This window comes from Thunnus albacares, chromosome 19, assembly GCF_914725855.1.
Source record: "Thunnus albacares chromosome 19, fThuAlb1.1, whole genome shotgun sequence".
In the NCBI taxonomy this organism is placed as follows: domain Eukaryota; kingdom Metazoa; phylum Chordata; class Actinopteri; order Scombriformes; family Scombridae; genus Thunnus; species Thunnus albacares.
Genome location: NC_058124.1, coordinates 1,495,247 through 1,523,102, shown reverse-complemented (window position 1 = coordinate 1,523,102; position 27,856 = coordinate 1,495,247). Strand labels below are relative to the sequence as shown.

At 39.3% G+C, this 27,856-nt stretch overlaps 1 protein-coding gene across 4 annotated transcripts; it reads right to left on the bottom strand.

The window, feature by feature from the left end:
* Positions 1-604: 604 nt before the first annotated feature.
* Positions 605-27,819, bottom strand: smad10a (SMAD family member 10a). Of its 4 annotated transcripts, none has more exons than XM_044334955.1 (13): positions 27,366-27,819; positions 22,457-22,532; positions 19,552-19,795; positions 14,802-14,976; positions 14,554-14,577; positions 12,862-13,074; positions 11,811-12,068; positions 9,857-9,958; positions 9,528-9,581; positions 8,629-8,812; positions 7,067-7,235; positions 6,680-6,818; positions 605-5,839 (listed from the first exon to the last, which is right to left on the bottom strand). In XM_044334955.1, the coding sequence occupies exons 1-13, from the start codon at positions 27,367-27,369 to the stop codon at positions 5,628-5,630; spliced, it is 1,854 nt and encodes a 617-aa protein (XP_044190890.1). In that variant the 5' UTR covers positions 27,370-27,819; the 3' UTR covers positions 605-5,627. The 4 variants fall into 4 exon arrangements, with proteins under 4 accessions (XP_044190890.1, XP_044190892.1, XP_044190891.1 ...); XM_044334957.1 differs by having other exon boundaries at positions 9,857-9,955; XM_044334956.1 differs by having other exon boundaries at positions 19,552-19,792.
* Positions 27,820-27,856: the final 37 nt, after the last annotated feature.

Below are 27,856 nucleotides of genomic sequence, written 5' to 3'. Positions count from 1 at the left end.
TGATTGTAGAGAAATCTGGGTAATCCTCTGATGATGATGATGATGATGATGAATTTGCTTACTATCTGAGAACGCCTACTTGAACATTTGTACTTCCCTGAATATGGGCAGAGAACAGATAAATATGACATCTAATTGTGTTGTCCATGCTAAGATTAAAATAGTGCCAAGCTTACTCAGTCATATTTTACACTCACAAAATACTAAGGCAATAAATAATACTACTCAGGTATGATGAGTGCTTTGTTAATAGTTATGTCTATCACTATAAACCAGTTTGACACTTTATGATATCTTCAGTGAGCTACACAGATACCTGAGGGAACCACAGAATATCATCAAAAGATCTCGAACAGATGAAAACCAAATCACTATGTGCAATGTGAATCTTTATATGTATAAAGACAAACTAATGTCTGTCTTACAATCCAGTGTTGGTGCATCTACTGTTGACAACAAAAGGCACAAATCACAAATATGCATATGTTTACGGCTGATCTTTGTAAAGCAGCTGAATCCGATGACTAATGTTTCTCAGATTCCACAGTTTCCTGACAGAATGAAACTCCACCTCTTGCCTCACAAACCTCACCTCTACAATAAAACTCATTGGTACATTTATTCACATTTTGATCTGGATCAAGAACAATATACCCAGTATAGCACAGTTCTGATTTGTCCAAAGATTTGAGCTTGTGACATTGATTATACTGTACCATTTATTTAGTCACATCTGGTGTATGCCAGAACACTGCCAGACTCATCTTAGTATCTAAGACCAAGTTGACAGCACGCCTGCTTGGAGCAGTTTATTAGAACTCTGGTGTATCATTATCAATCACTGGTGACCTAAAGGACTATACATGTATACAGTAATATATACATCCAGGCTGTGCAGTGTGCTGGCCTATGGCAGTAAAGGATAGGTTTGTATTTTTAAGTCTTTATACAATATGCATATGATGAAAGAGTTATGGGTGACTGAAGTGATTCCTTCTCAGTCCTCCTGTGCAAAATACATTCTAAGCTCAGCTGAGGAGAATAGGAGGCTGCAGCAGTCTGACGGTGCTGCCTCACTGTACGCCACCAATTCATATAAACTGGCGTCCGTCCTGCCCCGCCAGTCGCACAGCTGGTACACATGGCTGTTCAGAAAGTCGCTGGTGCTGCAGCTTGATTGGCTTGTCTTGATGTGAGCACCGTTTGAATTTTTGAATTTGTCCCGCCAGCTTGTTGCGTGTTGCCAGGTATCCCAGCATGCTTTGTGCAGTGAATTACTCACTTCCCATGGTCAGTTCGCGTACAGTGGGGCAGCACCGTGAGTTAGACAAATCAAGTGGGTGTTTTCATCACATGTAGGGTTTATTGCTCATGTTTTGCTCTGGCAACAAACCTACATTCATCTACTAGAAAATATTCCTCTGCAGCAGCGTTACATCCCAGAAACACTGTCAGTGGAGACACAAAGAGGGTATTTTTTTCTAAAAAGACAGACTTTGGAAGATATTTACCACTTTTGATTTGACTAAGTCTGACTGCTGAAATCTCAGCTTGGAATGCATTTTTACACAGAACGAAGGCGAGGATTTGTCCTCCACCTCTTCCATTGGAGTCACTCTACAACAGGATCATAGCCAGTAGGGGCAGGAGGGATAACTCTTTAAATATCTACAGTATGTGGCAGCTGAGTTTTGCTTTAAAATAGACTTCAAAAATCCAAAGCTATACTTAATTATTCTTGAATGTGAGTGGGAACAATGAAACAGCAGCTCAAATATGATATTTCTTCATGCATCTTGTGAAAACTTGCCTTCAAAGAAGGGGCGGTGAGTCAAACAAGAAACTGCATTAGAAATTGATGGAATGTCTGGATGGTTTAACTAATCTAGGTCAAGTTCATTCTCAACCACATAACCTAATATTGGATTATAGTGTTCTCGTATTTGGAATAAAGACCACATGTGTAGAGAGAGAGAGAAGCAGTCATATGATTGGCTGAGTGCTGAGCGGCTGGCACTAAGGCTACAGAAGGACATTTAAAGATGAGCAACAACCTCTAACATATTCTGACAATGCAAAGAAACTCTTCTGAAACTAGTTTAATTGGTTCTTTTTTGAAGTGCACTGATTTTATTTTGTTATATATTTTATCAATTATAGTTATGGGTTATTCTATATTGTGAACATTTGTTCTCATCTGAGATGATCATTACTATTTCAACATGTTCTCATTAGGCCTGTAAGAAAAGGAGTCATTTGTGTCTGAAAATGACGTTGATGTTTGCCGTTCACTGTCAACCTTTAGTCTTGTTCAACTGTGTTTGTTACTTTTGCACAACACAAAATATACAACAACATAAAATAGATACCCTTAAAAAAGACTGTTAGCTGTTAAAAGTTAACTAAATTCAAACTTTCTGACTGTTGGAAACAGAAAAGCTGACATTTCACTATGACTTTATGATGGGGTATTATCATTTGAACAGTAAAATCTATGAACTATACTTGCATCACAAGGACGGACTGTTTTTACCTGGATTGAAACAAATGGTTTTAAATTGGAACTAGAGAAGGAGCATTTCCTGAAGAAAAGGTGTGATTGCTGTCAGCTGACAAGCTGATCAGTTTGATTTATCATTGATGGGTTTTGCAGTAGATTGGTCTTATATGCATTTCAAGTGGTCAATGTAGTTTAACATTTGGGTGACTTATATTTACATGTGAATGCAGCTATTTGTCTGTTATCCATCCCATAAACTCTAAATAGAATTGCTAGAATTATGTTTTCCATCACACTTCATTTGCATGTTTAAGTAAATATTTGGAAACTGTAAATGATACCTCTAATTAGCACACTGGAAGTGAAAACAGCTCATTAGCTTGACGTACGTTATGTCAAATTATGTGTTAAGTGTTGTAATCATGAGTTAATAAAGTGGTGATATATAGAGATTGAATGAAGTTGTAAATTTGAATGGAGTTTCCACTGCATTATATGTAAGGGCTTCATAATGAAGCCCAGTCCACTCCCAGTGTATATAAGGGCTTCATTGACTGTCATGTATTTTAGAACTCTATACAAGTCATCATTATGAAAGTGTGCATGTTTGATCAGCATGTCATACAGAGCATTTTAAAATTTGACTGGAGTTTCTACTGTACGCAGTGGCTGACATAAATACAATGGAAGTCTGTATTTTTATTTAAACGTTAATAAATCAAAAAGTATAAGTAGTATCAATAATAAAAGTCATGGCATAAATCTACAATGAATTCTGCACGGGTTGACATATGGAATGTCTTTGTCGAGAATTGTAGGAGATAGGTCAAAAAAATGCATTAAATCAAATGCATTAAGTCATCAAGTATGCAAATTTATGCAATGAATTTGTATAAATCTACACATAATTCCGCACAGTTTGATATAAGAACGGTACATGTCAGTTGAATGGTTTGAGTTACAGACGAGCTAAGAAACGTACAGAATAATAATAATAATAATAATGTATGCAAGAGGACATGAGTGCCAGAGTCAATACGTTTATCAACTAGAGGTAAATGATTTAAGTGAGACAGTATATCAAACACAGTCCAGTGAAATTCAGCTATGTAATAATTACTTCTTAATCTGGAGAAAAACATCACTCACGGTATAACCAGCCTAACTCATGGTTCAGACAGAGACACCCCAGGTGACCTGAACTGATGCAAATATGTATCCACACCAGTTGAAAATGATTCAACTTGAGTGAAATACTTGCGCATATTGCAGGGCTTTATCAATGTACCTTAACCTGAAGCAAATCTGTCTGAACACACAAATAACTGATTGCATATCAAACGTGTAGTGTGGACACTGGAAACATTATGGAGCATAATGTAGGACAAAATAGTACTGGTAACAATAACGCAAAAACACACAAAATTACACTTATGTCCATGAATCTGTTGCCCCAGTGCATGCTGGGAGGCTTCCCAACATACCTGCCTCATGATCAGTACTCAGCCAATCAGATGAATACTGATGATGGTTTCAACTCTCTACTCACGTTGCCTTTATTTCAAGATAACTTCAGTTAAATGAGAATTCATAGGATCTGTTTAGCCTGGATAAGTTCAGCCATGATTAAAGAGCAGGGCGTTGTTCTCTCATGGCAAAACACATGGACCTAGCGGCAGAAACAACCCAGAGTTCAAATAAACTGCTAGGAACAGGCACACGATACCACCAGATGATCTCCTAACAGAACAGGTCAGACCAGGAGAACAGAAAGGCACTGGTGTCACATGCACAGGTTGGAGCTGAATGTTTGGTCTGACCATATAAGCACTCAGGCTTCTGTCTCTGGAGTGGCTGGTGGCTGTTTTTACTCTACAACCATTAGAAGTTACTGTAACCGTCTTTCACAAGTCAATTAAGCTGTAAAACTGTAAAGTGTAACTAATATTCCAAAGTAACAAATATCAGTTAATGTATCCAGTACTGCCAGTAATAAACTGAAATAAATATAAAACCTAGTAAATAGAGCGTTGCAGTCAGGATCCTATCAGAGGGATTTATTATTAGCACTTTCTATTAGTTTTAGTGACTCCTCCTAACTTGACTTCAGCCTGTCAGCGATGAAGAGAGTGTGTGCGGTTTAGGCGGAAAACTAGTTATGCACTGTAGTTATGAGGTATTCTGGCTTTGGTGATTTGCACCAACCATTTGGTTACATACAGGGTAGCACTGTTTCATTACAAAGAACGACAACACTACTTTAAAGCTAAATGTTTTTGGTGTTTTAGTCTTTTGGTATAAAAATAATATAACTTGAGCTGAGCGTAATAAGAGAGCTAACCAGTTATTGATGCTAACAGTTGGAGTTTAGATCAACAGACAGTGAAGAGCACAGTACGAGCACAGAGATGACATAACACTGGATCCCTAATCCATATTTATACATCAGTTCTGTTGTTCATAAGACATAAAGAGAACTGTCAGGCTGTTTGTCTTCAGTGTGGATTTACTGACAGCATGTTCCAGAGGTATGCAGTTAGTTATCTAGAGTGTTTTTGACTCCTGGATGTTCAGCTGCCTGTGCAGCCAAATCATGCATGGTTTTTACATGTCTGTGTGTATTCCGTTAATGAATGTGCACAATGCTTCTACAATTAGAAGAAATCCAAAGTGCATATAGGGGAACTGGATTTCTGAAACATCCCTGGATTTCTACAGTGCATACAAATGTCTTTAGGACAGAGACAAATTGGTCAGAACACAAAGTCAAAATCTTTACCTTCAGAGATCCAACTCCCGTGTGTTGAGAGTTGAGATTGTAGAGAGTAAAGCATTAGAAAAATCCCAAAGACATCAGCAGTTTTATGTCTGTCTGGCCACAGACGTTTTGGTTAGAGTGTGCGTGTGCATGTGTGTGTCTGTGACAGCATGAGTGATGTGTGTACATTGATTGTTACAAGCATAATGTGTTGTTGGTCGTTTATGTTTTCTGTGTGTTTTTGATTGGTTTTCCTTGTGTATCAATTAGATAGCATATTTGGCCTGAAGCAAAAATATTCAAACGTGTGTGTGTCTGTGTGCGCACATTCATAGAATCCAGATTGGAATTTGAATATGGTCTTCGTCCTCAGTTAGCAGGCCCTGGATCTGCCAATGGCATAGTGTGCAACACCTCATCCAGAAGCTGTAGAGCGCGGTGCAGGTGGACCTCCACCCAGCAGGGGGTGTGTTTGATGCTCTGCCGGGGGTAGTCAGGCCCCCAGCCCTTCACGAAGCTGAGCCGCAGGATACACAGTCGCCTCAGGTCGTCCACACCGATCCCTGCTGCTGCAGACAGACCTGCCGGTGAACAAGAGACTGAAATCAGACATACACTATCTGATGGTCCTCCTTTTCTTTTTGGCAGTTTTGCCTTTGTTGGACAGGGGATAGTGAGGAGGCAGACAGGAAACAAGGGGAGAGAGGTGAGTATGACATGCAACAAAGGTCCCTGGCTGGATTCACGACGTCGTGGTTGTGTGGCATGCACAGTAACCGTTCAGCTAACAGGGCGCTCCGTCACAGTCATTCCCCATCAAATCACACAGAAAAGTTCATTCTGTCACTGACTGATTCTTAATGAATGATTGATTGATAATTGATCATTCCTACAGTAACAAGTGGACATGGCTGACCAGGTAACCCCTCATTTAATAACACATGTACATTTCTAACATGTAAAACACATTTCACATGTTTATTACATGTGGAGCAGCATTTAGTTACATGTAGACATTTCATATGTGATGAATTCACACGTATGCTCATGTGGTTTACAAACAGCAACTTTCACACACACACACACACCCACACAATTAACCTCCGTATGTATTTATTCTCAACTTTTATAATGTAGTCACTATATTTAGATGTTTGTTTTTGATGCACACAGAAAGAAAAGGGAGAAATCATGAGCCATCACCTGGTTAAAGTATATTATCATTATTTAACCAGTAACCAATCTTCTACACCATAGCAGCAGTACATAGTACATATAACATAGAAATCCCAAAAAGTATAATGCAAACTTAAAATAAAGACTACATATACATATGCTTCAGCACAGTGCATTTTGCATTTCAAATTGGCTTCCATCATGTATTGTAAATGTCAAATGTACAAAGTGTCAACATTACTTACTGACTGCAGGTGCGATGCCTCCGACGCTGCCTGGACCGGGAATATTTCCTGCCACAGCAGCTGCCTGTGCAGCAGCTGCAGCCTGAGCTGTGGCTGCCTGCTGCTGCATCTGTCTGTGGCACTGCCGCAGGTCAAACACCTAACCAAGACACGAGCAGCTTACACTTCAACAGCCTGACGACGCACAGTACCATTCATTATTCAATAACAACTTTACAATACGATGCATTCAGCTACCTATTTGCATCTAATAATGGCTACATTCAAGGAAGTGTATCATGAGCCCAATGCTGGCTACTGCTGTTCTTAAATAAACACAACAGTTTGAAAACAGAGAACATATATGAGTCTGAAAATGTGATGAATGCGTGGGAGCTGGATTCAGACCTTGATGTAGGCTCCAGGGTAGATCTTGTGCACAGCATCACCTGGTGCTCGGCCTGCCTCCCTGTCGAGGTAGTAGCTCTGTACAAACACAGCGTGGTCGCTCATACAACGCATCCACACATCGCCCTCTCCACGACACTCCAGCTGCACCCCTTTACCTATGTGTAACCTGGAACACACAGAAAAACATCAGTACAAAAAGAGCTGAGACAACACTGCTCTGACATTATTAGGTTACCTTGCCAGTCAGCTGGATACACAAGATCACTACATCATGAGATCTTGGCAGAATCCATCTCGTTGGGCTTCAAGTTATATGTGATAGTGAGAATCTAGCTGCCTTGCAAGGTATGACGGTGATAAACGCTGACAGACAGATGGTTCATCCAATCATCTGCCAAGTATTTTTTTTGAAAGTGCCTGCCCTTTTCACAGTTTCCAGGACAGCTTCTCTCTTGTTGTAACAAACCATCTGGTGCATCAGGTTAATTATTAGAGCCACTGTCAAAAAAATCAGACGTTTTAGGAATACAGGTGTATAATTAGAGAAAAAGGTAAAGTTATGACAATAAGGCTGTAATTATTAAAATGCATAATATTATAAAAAATAAAGAGGAAAAGTCTCAATATTATGGGGAAAAGAAAAGATATATGTATGTATATATATTAGGATTCAGTTGGGCAGATTGGATTACATGTATATCCTGACTGTTACTATTTGTATTGAATGTCATTATCTTAAGAGCAGCATAGAGCTCTGTTGTGTGTGTCTCAGCTGTGCCACCTCCTGCCCTTCTGCTCAGTGTGATGAATGACACTCAACCACAGGGTCTGTCAGACAGAGCGCTGTGAGCCAGATACCAGAGGATCCTGTTCACACTACGCACACAATACTGTACTGCTGCCATGTGTGATGAGTCTAGCTGCATTTCATATTATTGTAAGTTATAAAGCCCGCTGACTTTCACTCCTTTTCTAAAAGATTTTTTTTGGGGGCATTTTTGCCTTTATTGTGCAGTTGACAGTGAAGTGACAGACAGGAAACAAGGGGAGAAAGAATCCATTAAAACTTCACTCCTGTAATATGATGCTTTTACTGTGGGAAAATTATAACTTTATTCCTGTAAGGGCACTAAGGCCCCTAAAGGTCTCAGCATGCTTCAAGCTAAGTGCTTGTTGGAAAGTCCTCAACAGCTCTCTGATGCCTGTGAAATGAACTATTCCATCCACTTTACACAGTGATTGGACAGGGTTGTGTGACAGTAGGCGCCTTTGAACTTCTCTCAAGTTCTCTTTTTTGATGTGTGACAGCAGGCTTTACACTGTGCTGTTCCTAACAGCTAGAAATACGTATGTCACAGGACAACATGTCATTTGTTTAAAGCATACTGAGACCTTTTATCTGTCGTACTGACACAGTCTCATCTCAAACTGTAAGATTCATAAAGGTTGTTGCTTTTGCCCTATTAATAAACATGATAAACATGTGTTTGGTGATGAGGTGTGATGTTAAATGCGTTTATGAGATGGAGTAACAGAATGTTTGATTTCACCACACACACCTGGCTCTCTCACTGGCATCTGTGCGATGGACGTTACTCAGCTGGCCGAGGCAGAAGCGGTCGCCTCCTGACGGGTCGACGTAACCATCCACAGTCACTACAGGACAGCTGGAGGGCACCTTAAACATCTCACCCACCTGAACGTCCATTTCAAAGTAGGAGATAGAGCACCAAAACTCTGGTCCTGCAATGACAACAGAGCAGACAGTGTGTGACAGACTGGCCGTTACCAATATCTGAAATATCACTTTTATTGTTTATGGTGAACATCTGTGAAGACACCTTGGAGATTTGGAGTTTTCAGTTCACTTGAGTAGGTGTTTGTCGTGTGCGTCTATTTTATTTGTATGAAATAAGAAAATGCATTCAAGAAATTCAGTCAAAGCACTCAAAGGTTGTAAAACACTTCAATTTCTCAAAGCTCAAAACAATTTATCTACCATTTTACAGCTGCAACAGTAGTTTACAGCCAGTGGTGTGCTGGCATACTGGGACTAATTCTGCTGGGCTGTCAGAAAAATACAATTTTCAGAAAAATACATCTGTTTTTACCGGCCCTCCCTGTGTGCCTGTCATTTGGGGTGTGTATGAGAGTGTGCTGCTCAGCTGTGATTAGCTTTACTCTCACTGCCAGAAGGGGGAGACAAAAACCCCCGCACTCCAGCTTTAAGATACCAAGACCTTGAGGAACACCATAGGAAAAATGTATGCTGTGGTTTGGTACCAGTGGATGGCTTAGGTCATCTAGTTTCATATGATACCAGTAGCTTGCTTTAAAACTGAGCCAGCCACAGCCTCTGAGAGACAGTAATGTCGGCCAAGGACACGACATCCTTGTTGAGTTTAAGAGGTTAATGTCTCAATCTGACACAATACAATCAAGATAAACTGTCTCTTACCTGGATGATTGGACACAGAAGGAGGGAAAGAGGTTGAACCGTGATGCTGAGACCCTGAAAAGCAGATGTAGGAGTAGATTAGTCTGAAGCAGAAAAACAAACAAACAAAAAACAAACACTCAGCACTATTGTAGAGCTGTATGCCGCACTGAATTTTTCTTTTTTTAACTGATTTGACAATTTGTGGGTGGTGGAGGAGTGTGCATGCAAGTTTTATAAGCATACCACAGGCATTAAGATCTATAAAAGCTATTTCACTCTGACATAATTTTTGCACTAATACCTTCATATAAAAACAAACAAAAAACACAGGTTTTGAAGAATCTTACAGTGGTGGTTTGGATGATGGAGGGGAGGTTGTTGGTGACCACGCCCATTCTGCAGGGGTCCTATTGGAGCATAGGAGGCTGTGCTGCTGCCTGTCCAAACTGCTGAATTACAGGAAAGTAAAAGATGACTCATGTTAGGTGTTAAAATACAGTACAATAATCACTCAGTATATTACTTATTATAATTATACTATTGTAGGGATTGTTAAGATGCTTGTTGAGTGGAGAGTGATCAATACTAAAATGATCATTCATCATGGTACTTTGACTTGTATTATCATGCAGTGTGTTTACATGCACTTGTTTACAGTTGGTTTTCTCCAGAAAGTCATGTCAACCAGAAAGCTGCTTTCTGTAATGGGAGTATTGAATCAGAGTAAACCTGGTTTCCACACAGGTAGATTTTTACTCCCTGGAGAACACTGATTTCTCTGCCATGTGTACGTGTAACCAGGTTTCTAAAGTAAGCATGTGCACAATAACAGACTGCAGACGGAGAAAGCACGGCGCCAAAGCAGCTGGATGAAAGCAGAGATCATTACGCGCAGTGAAGCATCCTTGTATCTAAAATAATAGCATCCCGAGTCTGACTGAAACTAAAACAAAGTAGCCTGTAGATGTCTAAATAAGTCAAGTTTCCATCACTGAACATTTGACTGTTGAATTCAGACACATCTGTCTCTCATCGTGCTGTCTGGCTGCTCCAACACATGATGCGCTGGATTTATAACACAAGACAAAACCAGAGTGTCATTGCAAAATGGAATGCAGCACAATTATCTTTTTATCTCAATTATCTTGTTTTCATAATCATTGGAAGTCAAAATTGTAATTGAAAATAAAATTGGATTAATCACCCAGCCATAACTCTAACTGTAGTTATGTACTGATTTCTAGATAATGCTCCTGAAATGAAGAATTTCAGGAGCATTACAAAAGATTACACCCCAATTCCATGTAAATATACACACTTTATAACATATTCATTTTATAAACATAAAGAAACATTTCTTCTCACAGAGATCTAGACACTTTCTAGAGGAAAACTTTATATGAGCAAAGATTCAGAATGAAATTGAAAGTTAATGATTACATTGATTATGCAGTAATTTACAGTGCTGAACCTAAACATTGGCTATAAGATGCAGTCGCCTCTAGTTAAATCAAAACACATGAACCCATGACTTGAATGGTAACCAAGACCATGTTGAGCAGCTTTCCTACCAGAGACTGTGTCATATTTCTGATTTGCATGCTCTATAATCATATTTTGTAGGTATTTATGATACCATATACTTGTTTATATGATTTGATTCACTGGTTCAGGTCTGAAAGTCTACAGCCATGCTATCAGCTCTGTGAGGCTGTACTTTTGCACAACGGTGCTTTGAGCTAAATGCTAATGTCAGCATGCTACCATGCTCACAGGGACAATGCTAACATGCTGATGTTTTGCAGGCATAATGTTTAGCATGTTCACCATCTTAGTTTTCTGTATTAGCATGCTAAAATGTGTTAATTAGCACAAACACAAAGTTCAGCTGAGGCTGATGGGAACATAAACCAGCGTATTTAAAAATTTTAAAATGTTGACCTGATGAAAAGTCACAACAATGATAACAATTCATCCAGAGGGGAACATGAATGTCTGTATCAAATTTCATGGCAATCCATCCGCTAGTTGTCGAGACATTTCACTGACAACCAAATGCTGACCTCATGGTGGCACTAGAGGAGAAGGAGCTTCCCAGAGACTGTAGAATGTTTCCTTTAAAATGTTTTGCTTTATTGCAGTTATAAAAAGGTCAAAACTAAATTTACACCCAATACCTAACCTGCACAGGTAATAGCACTTACAACAGGGTGAATGTTAATATATTTCTTATTGTTAAATATCCATGTACAAGTACATGTGACAGGTGTGTAGGCATGTACTGTGTGTGTGTGAACTCACTGTGGAAGGCAGCCTGACTCTGAGAGTGTTTATTGCTGCTGTACCCGTTCTGTCCATGGGTGTGAGGAGGAGGTAGGGAGGGTTGTTGTGGGTGTGGGGGTTGCGGGGGTTGTTGGGAACCCTGTTGCTGAGGAGGGGTTTGAGTTGGGGTTGGGGGACGTGGTGCTGGAGTCATGACTTGAGCCTGTGGAGACGCAGTTTGGAGACGGCTGTCACCGTGACCGCCCTGCAGTGGTAGCATGGAGCCAGAGCCGGACACTGCAAGAGATGAACCGAGGAACACGTCAGGCCTGACTTATACACAGTATTTGTACTGAGAAATGTCTGCTCTGAGGTAGAGGTGTTTGAAAGCCCAGATTCAAACAAACAAACAAATCCATTAGTCCAACAAGCAAAAAAACTACTCATTCCTAATACTTTGCCAATACTGTACCATGTTTCTGAATATTTCTGAACTCATACCCGTACATGGAATGCATTTTCTGCCACGATCCAATTAAATGATCATTTTTAAAGCTGCATTGATTCTTTGCCACCTGGGGGCAGCAGAAGAAGCTGTAAACTTCTAATGGTGGTATGATGAACACGCTGGTGAACAGCTGCCTGTTTAAACTTCCATCAAAGACAACATTAGCTTTCATGTTTGTGTTAGCCTGAAACATTTTTCCAGTTGTCCGTCTCATGCATGTCTGATGGAACAGACACACTTCTACTTCAATTAATACAGCTGTCCACACAGGCTATGTTTCAGCTCACGCTTCACGCACAGAAAACAACCAAAATGTATTTTTATGCTTCAGGCATATTTTCCTCTGTTTTCCTCTATTTAACTACAGTCATTATGTGTTGGGCTCTGAGTGCTACTACAACATGTGTGACCTACACTCAGTACTGTGCCCCTGTACATGCAGAGGATCTGAACACATCAGATTACACACAGTCCTTTGATCCATTGTAACATTATTCAAACTTCAAACAATGAACATTCATGTAATAATCATTACTAAAAAGCCAGCCACAGTGATAAAAACATCTAATAATGAATACAGACCTTTGGGTGAGACAGGCAGGTTAGTGTATCTGGTGACAGGTGGGGGTCCGTGGGGCTCGGAGGACATCTGTGGGGGAGGCAGGGGCTGGCCGTAGTGGTCTGGAGGAGGCAGCTTCAGGGCCACTTGGTGGTCAGACAGAGGCATGCCAGGTGGGAGGTCCATCTGTATACAGTCATGGATGTATTCCTCTTTGATCAGCCCGCCTGGTGGTGCTGTAGGGAGCAGGGGGAGGTTAGGGTGGGTGAAGGACCACTGCAGGGTATTGCATCTAAAGGCCAGGTTGAAAACAATCAGCCAGGTCCTGAATATCACTAGTGCTCAGGTAATTAACACTCCAACAGTCTAATGAAAAGGCCATTATTGGTTATTTATAGCCATGTAAAGACCTTATTAACATAGCTGTGCAGCCAGGTTACTGCTGTGACACTAGAGACTTTACAGTATCACATGGATGTATTTCTGATGATTACTTTTCATTTTAATAAGTTAAGAAACATTTGAAAGTAGGCTATTGAGCAGAAGGCAGAACCTATTCTACCATGAAAGCATTTTCATCAAGTGTACACTGACTGTCAAAACTATTTAGATTCCAACTGATTTTTTATTTCTACAAGGTTAGAGAGCTATCAAATTAATGATAAAGCTTGCTGCACAAATGTAAGTGACATAACTGTTGTTAGTGGGAAGTGAGAGAGAAGTATTTCAATCAGACTAGTGACCACCAAACTACACAGACTGGAATCCCCTCCGGGACACACTGCTGTGAAATGCATTGCTGTGTTCTTGAATCTAAACACTGTGACCACACACTTTCCCCCCTGTGGTTAGGACAGAGTACCTGAGGCTGTGCTTTGTCTCATACACCTTGTGATTGAGAAAAGTATGAGCTGCAACTGAAGGAAGGAAAGTGGTCTATTAAGAGTTTCCTGGTGAGTTTGTAACACTGCTCATCTATCATCTCTGTCATTCAGATATAGGTATCTGTTCCTTATGACAGGACCACTTATATCAATCAACTGGCCTATAGACTGTCAGTGCTGGAGAACAGTGCTGAGTTGGAAAATAGTGACATCAGAAAACAGTGATTTCTGCATTACTGATGGATTTCATTTTGCACTTGAAGCCTTAATTCATGTCCATCATGAGAGGAAGGAATTCTCACAACCTCTTCTCACATCTCACATAAGCATAGAAAGGCATTAAGTTGTCATTTAATTCCTGCTTGCCTACATGCTGTACTTTTTAAAGTCTATTTAACCCGCACCACAGGCGCACAGAAAAGCTTCTTTTATCTGACATGAGAAGAATTTCTTATTCACACATAAGACCGACGAGCAAACTTACCATCACATTTATTTAACAAGGTGCGTGTCTGAAAGAGGCTTTAGCTTTAACTCACCCTGCTTTGAGTATGGCCCACCTCATTCTCAATTCTCAGCAGCTTTTTCAACATCACCTCTATGCTGCCTCAGGTTGACTAGCCAGTTTAAACTAATATATATACACAAACTTATAAGCCACGGTGCTTTATTGTGTCTTAACCTTGTGTATGTATGACTGCATTGAAACGCTTGACTTGAAATGAAATGAAATTCTTGGTCTGTCTTTTGCACAGGGAGGTCAACATGTCTGACAGTGTGATCGCATGAGTACATTTCAATCATGACGTGCTGCTGTAGGATGGAACTCACCTGTATTTTGGAGGCTGAGACCAACTGCCAGAGAAGACAGAGAGAACCAGAAAGGAAAACATGAAAACTTAAAGACATCATACAGAAATTGAAGCATCAATCAGCTCACTTCAGCAGGATGACATATATAACGTTTATGCTTACTAATATCAGTCAGTGATAAAAACTTTTAGCACAGAGACAGTGAAACCTGTGAAGTCTTGATGAGAGCTGCTTTTTTTTTGAAATATGAAAAGCTATGAACCTACTGATGCCCGGTGACACCACCCTCTCATAATGGTAGGGGTTGACGCACACGTTGTCATACTTCAGGTCAAAGGCGTACTGGCAGAACTTGACATGCTTGAGTTCATTTTTGTGGAGGTCGGGCCAGCGCCACAGCCGTGCATAAATCACATGAGGAAAACCTTTCCTTCCTGCCACCTGAGGAGAGAGAGCACAGCATTGTCACAACACAGTTCCAACACACTCTGTACCGGCCAATGAATCTATTCCAAGGACTGTCACTCTTTTTTACAGCTACTTCATTCTGGTTCCATTTGTGTTCTCAGCATTGTGGATGTCACTCTTGTGATTCAGTCATACAGCGTTTCCTATGCAAACCTTAGGGGGATAGCCTGTTATTCAGCACTGGCTTGTATCTTTGGATATATATATTTGTAATCTCACAGATGTCTACAGTCTGCTTGCTGTCTGAATGATAAAATGTTTGCCCAGGGCAAATCAACATTTAAATATAACACTTCCACAGACTGTCATAACCAGCGCAGGCCAGAAGAAGAGCAGAGCAGACGCTTCACTATGTTTCTTTGCAACTGTTGTTTTGAATTTTTTTTGGCCTCGACACTTAAACTGCTGAAAATGGCCACTCCACTTTCTACTTAAATACAGACTGGAGTTGGTTTTCCTGTGGAAGAAATGTGTGGCATAGAGAGACTGCACCGGGCCATGTGGGCCAGTAGAAAATAAAATGTGTATTTCAAAAAAATGAGATGCTCTTCATGAGTTCACGGAGCTCTCTGTGATGATGTGCTGTTGCAATATTAGACGACAGATGTTCTTACTGTTGGCTTAACATGTGCTAATGAGCTCTAATTTTTCTGAATATAGAATAGAGGACATGAGGACGAGCAAACACACTGCTGAGCTCCTTCATCTCAGCTCGTCACATAAGTCTATCAAGAGTCACTTTTGAGTTCATATACTGTATGTACAGTCACTTTATTATACTATCAACTGATTCTGGTCCATTACAACAGTAGTTATATGCCTTTTTTCTATGTTGTCTTGTAGTCCACAAGACAATGTCACATTCACATCCCCCTCCCAACCCACCCCCAACATAAATCACCTGTGGGCTAGTGATAGTAATAAGCTTATAGTTTACAATACTGCAGATTTACAGTATTTGGGGAAAATGTGTCTGTGTTTAAATGCATTTGAAGGCGCTATGAAGCATAAACTGCCCAGTGTGAAAAGTGCTTTGTGTGGTTTCATGTACCATGAGACATGAAAAAAAGCAGAACTTTGAGGTCTTATCAGACACCAGACAGCACAGTGTTTTTAATGCTATGAGACAGGATTTTACACAACAATGGCAACATAGACAGAAGAGACAGAATACACCGTTCATGTTACACAATCGTCTACCAGGATTGTGTGCTTGCATGTATTTGATTGGCCGACGCAGTGCTTTGCCAGATGACGGCACGTTGCAGTCTGACAAAAGCTTGAGTGTCTGTGCAGCTCAAAGTGATCAACCGCTGCTTTGTATCATAAATACCACTTTTATCTCTTTAGGTAACATCAATAGTTCTGTTATTGTAATAGGTGTTTATTTCCTACTATGTGCAATGAACTGTATTATCTAGCAGTGAGATGACTGATTTTCTGCTTAGAAACTGTTATAATGGGTGACTAAAGTTCTCCATGAGTCCACTTGATCCTGAGGAATCCAGACACGACTAAAAATTCAACTAAGTCTAATCAGGTCGGGTAGGATCTCACTTCACCACCACATATTGGGTCTATTTGTCAATAAGTCCAATACCCAAGTGTATCATAATGGATGTGAGCGTACGCACTATCAGCTTTGATCATGTTTTATATCAGAGGCGAGAGGAGAAACTGTGTTCTTTATTGACATGAGGAAGAAGTTAAAAGAAAAGGAGAACAAGGAGGTAAAACCAACTGGTGCATCAGCTGTTGGCTACTGTTTTATGCAAATATGATGAGAATTAACATTCACAGATATTAAATAGGTTAGAACATTGTCTTGTCTATTTTCAACTGCTTTCCTGGCAGTTTCTCCACCTTCTCCTCTCCTGAAGTCTACAATCATCTCTTTACAATATTAAGCTGAAGGTTATGATCACTGCACCAGCTCACAATATTAGAACACCTCCCTCCTACATGCTGATATATCTGATCTTGTTTCAAACCCAAACACTATCTATCACCTGTTATTAATCCACAGTAAATGTGCCAAACTGTGTCATCAGTCATCACGAGTAATACAATTATTTGTGCACGAGGAATAAAGCAGTGGAGAGAGGCAGCAGCTCTGGGAGGCCCGATGTTAATTGTAAGTGGCTTAGAAAGAGTGTTATTCATTTTAACACCTCCTCTCTGTCCTACAAGGATTCTAGAAACACCTAGCTTCACTGACCTCTACTACACTCAGTGTGGAACAGTAAATCCTGTCAGCTGTCAAGGCTGCATTCCATCAGGTGACAGTTAGCAGAATAAAACAACAAATGGATTTTGTTGTGTGTTTAAAATCAACGACCCCTCCCTCCCAGTGGGTGGAGGGAGGGAGGGGGGGGGGGTCAGATGTCAGACCCTAAGCAGATATGAGCTACAGTGAAAGATGCTAAACTGCATGTGTGAAGGTTTAAATGATCATTCTAAAACCATTTCCACAACTATTGAAGTAATAGTCACTCATGCAAGATTGGTGATAGGGTGGGGCTCAGCTCCTCCACAGCAGGGGGAGAGGCCACAGTGGAGACAATGAACCAGATGAAATGACAGATAAAGTTTTACTCAAGTTGCTCAACAGCCTGTATGTTCAAGCACAGTGTTATGAACAAGCTAAAACGAAAGCTGTCTGTATGTAGCTGCTGTAAATGTTTAGCTTAGTTTGTCACTTATATTAAAACTAGTCAGATTCCTGTAAATATAGCTGCTGGCTGAGATGGCAGCCCTCCCCCCCCTTACCAGTGGTACCTGCTGGCAGTGAATCACAGCAGCAGCACAATGAGGAGGACAGAGGACAGTGTTCTTCATTCTTTCAAAACTTCACTCAATGTTTTGATGTCAGAAATATTTATATTCATTATTATATTTATTTTACTAACATTTTACATTTGTTTCTTTTTGTTGTTCTTTGTTGTAAACTTTACTGTTGCTGCTCTCAAAATGTATTTATTTAGTTATATTTAAAATATAAATCAATTGAAATGCTGTTGTGAATTAGGATTACTTCAGGACATAATGCTTACTTCATCAGTCAGCATATTTGTTTCACTTTTCATCTTGCTAATGTCTGAGTGTACTGTGAAAAACTACAACTTGTGTTGTTTTTTCTTTTATAAATATTGTAATGATAATGGTCCAAAATGATGTGAAAATGCAAAGTTTTTAGTCAAATAGCATTATATTTTCTCAGGGGAGAACCTCCAAACCCCCCAACTGTGTTGAGACATTTCATTTTTTGACATTTATTTCAATGACACTTATCTGGACCTCCAGAGCCCTTCTGGTATCAAAAGCTCCAGTAAATGATTACACACATGACTCCATGAATAAACCTATGTGGAACAAGAAGTAGTTTAAAGTTATTCCACTGCCAGCGTGTGTTAATATCGGTCCTGGCGTTGTGGGCTCTGCTCATACACAACAGCACCACTGCTGAAAAAATCCTGACCGTCATCCACCATCTTACACCATCATGTAGTGATGGGTTTGGAAATTCTATGTAAAGGGTAATAATTTGACAGTGTCCGCCATTGAATGTGTCTTTTCAGATGTGGCTGCAGGGCTGTTTTGTGTTGCAGGACCATGGTTGGCCACTGGGACAAATCTACAACGAGGCTGACTGAGAATAAAAAGATCCTTTTAGTTCACACTGCCTTATTACAAACAAATCAAGAGCTGTAGACATGGAGTCACATGGCTCAACAGGTAACTAATGTATTGAACAGTTGTGGTGATGTCATCCTGATCCATGGAGGAAAATCTAATTCTGGTGACTGACTAGCATGATATTACAGAGGTGGATAGTTAGTGTGAGGTCACTATGTTTCACTGACTTTTTAATAACTGCTCAAATACACGGCACACTCATTTGCTGACGCATCTGTGTTACCGTTTCACCAAATACATTTACTAATACAGGTGAAAAGATCGCTCTCTTGACACTTGTGACCTACTGGATGGATTTAATAATGTGTTAGCTTTAGAACATAAGAATGTATACTAAAATCACACATCTACATGTTGGTCTGCTCTGCTTTCACAGCACTAACAAAACTACACCAAGGTTCACTTGGAAGTGGACTGAGACCTTCCTTATCAGACAGTCTCAGTCTGGTTGTTTCGTCTGCACCAGAGAGACAGCAGCAGCTTTCACACCAGCTTACACAAACCCAACCAAACGGACAAAACCCACCAGTCCGTTTGAACTGCACCACAGGTCAGGAGTGAAAGGGTTACGGAGAGATTGATAGAATGTTGCTATCTACTGGATACATTAATGAGATAAAATATATATTCATCAACATATCTTTCCTTACTAGGTAATATTAACTGTTCTTATATTACTATTCTAATATTCTGAATATATGAACCCTGAATATAGAATTAATTTTGAATCCAATTGTAACCACAACAGTCCAAATCATCTGTAGAAATTCCTAATTATCCACAGATCATTCCTAAATTCCTAAAATATGAAGATGAATGGAACTGATATCAAAGATTGTGAGGAGGACTGACCTGCAGCCGTCCATCCAGTGTCCTCTGGATGGTGACACACTTGCTGGGATGGACACCATTGGTGGTGATGGCAGTGATGAGCGAGTCCAGCTCGTCTTTCTTTTCCTTCAGCTTCTTCACCAGGCTCTCGATGGCCCGCTTGGCGAAACCCTCGTTCTCTCCACCCTGCCGGTGACACATGAGGCTGTGGACGATACTGAGGCAGGCGTCATTGCTGCTCGGAGGGTTCACCGACATGATGCTGCTGCAAGCAAGACACAAGAGGAGGGCTTGTTATCTTACATGGACATATATTATCCACTCATACTGGCCCTTCATCGTACTCTGGTGTAAGGAATAGATTCTAAGTGACAAACACCCGTCTCTGGATGTAAATCTCATTTGCTGGTAGAAGGATTTTCTCAACATACATTTGTGCATCCCAGGACCAGTAGGTGTCCCAGGCATCTGTACATAGACGACTGTCTGGATCCCCAAATCTCCCCCATTTGATTCCGATCATTTCACCTTATACATGTATTCATCACAAACCAAAACTAACTACATTACAGTATGAGAGAAATTTATGTGGACTTTCCACATTTTTAACACTATAGTACTGCTTTCATCACCTTTTGGCTACAGATTGAAAAGGAAATTATTTCACATTTTCACTTGCTGATGTTTTCTGGCTTGTCAACTGATACATTTGGAAGCATACAGAAAAAAATATTGAAGTAGGAAAGGACTGGCATTTACATACTCCAATTTTCAGGATTAACCTCCTTAAGAATGGAAGAAAATCAATTTACTTCCCTCTGAGGCAAAACAAATTGATTTATTCAGATATTATACATGATAAAGGACTAAGATGTTTTCAAAATTTAAAAAGTCATTTAAATTTACCCAGGTCATCTTTCTCCACAGTATGTGCTTACAACTATGCAATCAAACACCATGGAGTCTATGACACCCGACGACTGAGTTCATCACAAATATGTGTCTAAATGTAGGTTTTGTGTCAAATATAAAGATGAATCAAGTACAAACATCTTCGTTTTAAAGTCATCCATAGGTATTATTTTACACCTTGCAAAAATCAGTTGCTTCTTATATCCATATGTTTTGTGAATGTCCAGAAGTGCTGTCATTTTGGGATAGGATAATGAAACCTTATTAATCTGTGTGTGTATATGTATGTGAGTATGTAGATACTGTATGGGCAGGAATACACATTTATTATCATTACCGCCTTTATATTCTGTTGTTTAATTAACCTTTGTGGCTCCTATCCGAGCTTAAAAGGGAACTGCAGCTATTTTACATATCAAAGTATGTTTGAGGTGTTGGGGAGTACTGCTGCATATGTGTGTCTCCAGACGGAGCTGTGTGAAATCTGATAAATTGACACAAGTGAGGTCACTTGAGAAAGAAGTGAGGTTATAGCAGACATCTGTTGGCTGTTCCTCCTCTCTGCTTGAGGCTTGTGGTCCCAGGCTACATTAGCCACTACTAGCATAACACACCTGGAGCTCCAACTAAACTGTTGCCAGTCAAGTTGCATTGTGGGTAATGTAGGTGCCAGGTTTTGACAAAAAAGTTCAATACATGGAATAAAAAAAGACAATATTTCTGATTCTGCTGCATCACTTTTGATCTTTGACCTTTGTTATTGTCAATGTTACAAGAATAGGTGAAAGTGGAGTAATCCTTTAAAGACAGTAATAGTGAAATATAGGTTGCTAACAAAACACTGTTGGTTTAAATCCTACTGTTGGCATGGAGGATAATACAGTCAAGCAGGGAGCTGATTTATTCCATGTTGAGATCTTAATAATTATAATAATACATTTTATTTATAGAACCCTTTTCAGGGTACTCAAGGACGCTTTACATAAGTTAAAAGGATCATAAAAAACAACACACTAAAAGCTCAAGCTAAAACATGACAATCACACATTAGAAGCAGTTGAGTGGTGAGTTTTCAAAGGTGAGCTTGGATTAATTAGTGTTTTACTTGCTCATACTGCACTGCTGACATTCTTACAAGGTCACCAGTTGCCTTTGGACAATGAAGCAAACCAGCACTCAAACAAAGCCCTTGAGATTATGCTTTTATACAGTGAACTGGATGTAAACGGAGATGAATGATATTTTAAATTTAATCTGGGGTGTTCCTGTGTGTTAGTTATTATTCAGTCAGACACAAACAAGTCCAAAGAAATTAGGGACAGGTAAGAAACAAGCCAAGCATCCAACCAGACAACAGGACCTTTATTTTAAAAGGTTCACAGTTTTTCAAGTGTGTCTTAAAACAACAGTCAGATGTCCATATGAACAGTGAAAGAGGTTTTCCTCGCTGTAATCACTCCTCCTGTTTATACTGGATATTAAAAGATCCTTCAATTGTGCTTTCAATGGAAGTGATGGAGGCCAAAATCCACAGTGTGTCCACACAGTCATTTAAAAGTTGATGTGAAGCTTATATGAGGTGGATTTTGTCCCCCATCACTTACATTGTAAGTGCATTGTGAAGGGATCTTCTAATGGTCAGTGTGAACAGTGGGAATAATTATGACAAGAAAAACCTGTATCAATGTTAATTTGAGCACCTGACTGTTGTGCACACTTGAAAAATTGTGAACTTGTCCTTTATAACTCCTCAGAAAAACAAGTCAGTACTCATTTATACCAGACAGCCATGGTAATCTTGGCTTGAAACCAGAGCAGCAGTCCCCTGGATAGTATATTTCAGGCAACTGCATGTTATATCCCACCCAGAACAAAGTCAAACTCAAATGTCCACTTTCCATTTAGTTTCCACATTAGCCACCTTTCTATTAGTTTTGGTAATTTGAAAGTATTACAGTCATTGAGAGCTAAAACACTTGGTATTTCTGTCATACATGTTTGCTGTCTTGCTTACCTGGTATTAAGTTGGTCAGCCAATGAGTGACCAGAAAGTTCACTGGGATCATGATGGCCCAACTCTGAATCAGTCCCTGTTAGTAGAGCGGGGAGACCAGGAATTAGTGGAAGCCAGTTAAGGGTGCAAATCCAACAGTTATTAGAGATGATCAATGGTTGAAGAATATTCAGATCCTTTACTAACGTAAATGTGGTAAATACCACATTAATACTCCATTATAGATAAAAGTTTTTCATTCAAAATGTAACTACAGCAATTTTATTACATTTTTGAGACATAGATTAAAAAAAGGATGGCCAAAATCAAAGCTGAAGGGGCCAAGATACGCTGACTTTTAGTCCCCTTTCAAAATCCACATAACCCTAATTGGTAACGAGCCCAAGCTGAGGAGACCACTCAGGTTTTTCTCAAACTTTAGAAAGCTCTTTCAGACATACACACAACAAAATACAATTGTTTTCACAGGTTGAGTTTTACTCCCCATGACAACTACACCAAATTTTGTGGCAGTTTTATTGGTGGATTGTTCCTTTGAATAAATGTGCATGAGTATTATCACAAAAAATCTACTTTAGGAATCAAAAGTAATACTGCTTTTTATATGGAATGGTGCTTTTAAGAGTTGTATCTTATTATTACAGTATTCTCAGATACCACGCACACCACCACGCACCACACACCACACGCACACCACACGCACAACACACACCACGCGCACACCACGCACCACGCGCACACCACGCACCATGCGCACCATGCACCACACGCAAACCACGCACCAAGCGCACACCACCCACACCACACACACACCACACACACACCACACACACCACACACCACACACACACCACGCATATATATACCATATTAGATACCAGATATTACTGGAGTATTATCATATATGCATTAACATGTAAGCAGAATTTTGCTGTAACTACTTTACTACTCGTGTTAACTACTTTCTAAACTGGCACATAAAATTTAATAGGCTGATCTTCTAGTGGTGAAACAATTTATCGACTGATCAATTAGTCAATCAACAGAAAATTAACCCCATTTTTACATAATTCATTAAGTTTTTTCAGTCATCTTTAAGCAAAAATGACAAACTTGAGTATAATTGGTTCTCTTAGTCTTCTGTGTTAGTGAACTGAATTTCTGTGTTTTGGACCGTTGGTCTCACAAAACAAGCAATTTGATTAAGTTGAGCTCTGAACTTGTGAAAGACTGAATGATTAATTGACAAAATAATTGGCATAATAATTGATAATAAAAATAAGTGTTAGTTGAAGCCCCATAACCAACAGGTACCTACAGGTGTCAAATGAATGTAGTGGAGCATAAAATGGAAATACTTGTACTTGTGAGTAAATGTACTTAGTTATTTTCCACCTTTGGAAGTTACAGCTTAACATGTAACATTCACACCTCTCTGTAATGACACATTTAAGCCCTCTCTGAGGAGTTTCATTCATGAAATTTCCATTTACAACCAAACATACTATACAGCGAAATTATGCTGAAACCACAAGTTGTCCTGCTACATGGCCATTTATTACAGCATTACAACTCATAGAGCCCCCCCACCCCACCACACACACACACACACACACACACACACACACACACACACACACACACACACCCTCCATCCATGTCCTCTTACACATACAGTTCATCATACAGACCCCAACCTCTAAAATCAATTTGATACCCAGAGGGCACCATACTTCAATTGAAAACTTGAAGTGTTATTCTCAGGAAAACAAAATTGACTGTTACCTTTCTGTCTAACACAACCCAAGCAGAACCATTTCAAGCTATACGCTTTTTTCCCATCACTGTAGGAATTGTCACTTGCAACATGTGTCATTAAGACAAAAACAGAAAACATGTAGTCATCCTAATGAAATAGGTATAACATAACAGGCATGACTCCACTCTCAATAGGACGATATATTCAACACAGCAACAGGACATAGACTAAATGTGATAATAATAGAAACAAACAAACAAAAGCGCTGCAAAAAATTCTTGTAGTGTATCAACTGTATAAGCACATTTCTTATTGTTTATGATTTGGATAGACTCAAAATACTTATTACTACTACTGAAAGGTTCAGACGATGGGTGAGACTTTGAGAATTTGGCTTTACTGATGTGAAGTTTCCCCAGTAAAATGAATAACTTGACAGTCCGCTGAACCTTCTGCTTTTTGTTTTTATAGTATAGTATTACATCCTTGGCTTCTAATTGAATGATTGGTTTAAGTGTCAAAATAGTCCTCAATTTTCCAGAATCCCGATGTGTATTGACATTCATAAAATACATGTTTAGTTGTTTCTTCTTCCTTTTTCCAAAATTCATATTTTCTTTCAATTTGTTTGGGATAACGAATCTATCTGGGAGAAGTCATGTTGTTTCCCACTGAATATAAGGAAAATGGGAGTTCTGCACAAATTTCCCCCCATGGAATAATTTCCCTTTTTCTGTGGAAATAATTTCTTATATTTTTATTCGTACATTAATATTTAATCTGTTAACAAAGATGGTAGGTTCCTGTAACTCTTGCCTCTCATAGTGGCATTTCATCATTGCAAGTGACAGGAAAGATTTCAGATCTGAGAAATTCCACATAGCTGAAAATTTGAGCTTCATCGTTTTGTAGGTCTGCAAGAAAAAATGATATTCCTGTCAATACAATGCTGCAAATAGAGTGATTTATTCTTTCAGGTTATGTACTCTATGTACTAATAGTTTTGTGAGGAGAGAAAGCATCATTTTGCTGCCATAAGAACCTGTTGATGAAAGTTAGACAACTGTTGTGGTGATTTTGTTGCAATTGTATTCTAAAAATATTCTGCAGTATGAAATGCCAAAAGCATTCTGGAGCTTTCAAATATTCTTTAATCCATTTTAATGTGAAGGTATAGTCCAGTACCTCCATGTGTCCTTCACTTCTCAGGCTGCTAACATCTCCTTTTTTCAAATGATGGCATTTATTTTTCCAAATAAAATTAATTAATAAGTGTTGTTTTTTTACCCTGTTGGATAAAAAGAGAGAGGGTAGGGTAAACAAATCTAGAGATACCATCTGCTTTACTCAGAAGAACTCTGCCTAACAAGGACAAATCTCTCTGAAGCCACATTAGAGTTATTTTCCTGTCGTTCAGTGAGATTTTTAGAAATATGGATTCCAAGGTATTTAATACTTTTTTAAACTGGTATATCACACATTAAAGTTTCCTTAGTGTTATACACTAAGTGTGTAGTGTTATAGACTTAAGATTTCACATTTTGATACATTAAATTTTCATTCTGATGGCAGAGAGAGGGGATGTATCTTATTGATTACTTTCTCAATTTGATGTTTGTTCTTTAAAAAAAGGACAGTGTCATCAGCTAACTGAGTTATTCTGATCTCTTTCTCAAAAATACTTAAACCTTGAAAATAAAGGCAATGTAAAATATGTATTGAAAGCAATTCAGCAACTATAAGAAAGAACTGGGGCAACCTTGACGGACTGATCCGTGAACTGGAAATCTTTTAGTGGTTTTTGGAAACACGCTTCATCAGTAGCTACATCGAAGATGAATGTTTTAACAAAGCCAAAGGTATGAAGTGACCTAATTAGGGAACTGATGCTCCACTGTGTTGAATGCATTAAAAAAAATCATAAAATTAAGCGTCTGATTCTACATATTCAGAGTAATCTATGAGATCAAGAATAAGCCTAATGTTACAAGTTGGATGTTGATTAGCCATGAGGCCGGTTTGAGTTTCATTTAAGATTTCACTTAAGCCTTTTCTTAAACGTCTGGCGAAGATTAGTGAGAGTATTTTATAGTCTACATTTAGTAATGTTTTATTGCTCTCCAGTTATCTATCAAAAGATGATCTTTGTCTGCTTTGGGAAACTGTGTTATTATACCCTACCCATTTCTTCATTATAACATAGAGAAAAGCAGACTTTCAATTATATTCCAAAAACACTTATAAAATTCAATGGAAAGACCATCCATTCCTAGAGAGTTTCCTTTTTTCATTTTGTTACCAGCTTCAAATATGTCAGATTTTGAGATAGATTTATCACAATCCAATCTAAATTCATTTGATATCAGTGGAGTAAATTCTCTTACAGTATTGGTACATTTCTAACATTCTGGTTATAGTTGGAACTATATAAATGAGAATGGCGTGATTCCCTGCATCAGGAGGATTGGAATTTATAGTTATCTATTTTTAAAGATGTCACATTATTTCTCTTATAATGTATTTTTTTCCAATGCAAAAAATAGCTTGTATTCCTCTCACCTTCCTCCAGCCATTTTGCTCTAGAACGTATAAAGGCTATTTTGTCATATTAATATATAATTGGTCTATTTCTTCTTTCAGACTTGACAATTTTGATTCTTCCTCTACTGTAAGAGTTCCTTTGTTTATTAAGGTATTAGTTCTTTTATAGTTTCAATTTCTTGGCTATACATTCACTTCTCTGACCCCATATTGGTCATCATGCGTCACGAAGTCCGCCGTCTCAACATGTTCAACAACCAGCGTACATAGTAAATAAATACATACATGACACATAATTCATTTCTACATGGGTTCATTTGCCTGCCTGCTTAAAGTTGAACGAATAGAGGGAAATAAGACACAGGAGCTAATGAAACCGAGAAAACAGAATACAGAACACAATTTCGCCCAGTATGAACCGTAACATTGAAAGACCGAGACAGCAGGACAGCGTTTGCTGAAGATAAAAGCAGGTTACAGTAAGCAACAATTTAGCAAGCTAACGTTAATTTGACTGACTTCCACCTCATATGCTCGGTTGTCTGGTCTGGTTGGAATACTGGCGAAAGCACGAGAAACAAACGATTGAGATAAATTGTTTCTACTTACACATCAGCCGGAGTGGAGAGAAGAACTTGGACAGAAAGACCTTTGAGCTTTTCGACAATTGCCTGAAGTGCTGTACTGAGATAGCTCTACGTGTTGTATGTGTTGACCAGAGCTGGTATTTGTGTTTATTCCCCTCTGTATCAGACCTGTATATTGCTCTGTGTTTACAGGTTTGATGTTTCTGTGAATTGCTGTAATGTAATGAGCTAGTGTTTATTTTTCATATGATGTACTGCGCTAGCTTGGTGTTTCTCAGTTGTTTTATCCTTTTATCAGCCCCACTGTCTCCTCGTGCATCCTGCCTGTTCCTCTCGCGCACGCCACAATAACAATAGAGGGGAGACGTCGTGCGCGTCAGTGTCTCGACATGCTGCAGCCAATAGGCGGTCAGGTCTCACAGGGACTACCGCTCTCGACCAATCGCGTAGCGCTTCTCACAGCAGGGCCGCGAGTCAGGGTCTGTCTGGTTCGTCTAGATTGACAGGCCCGCG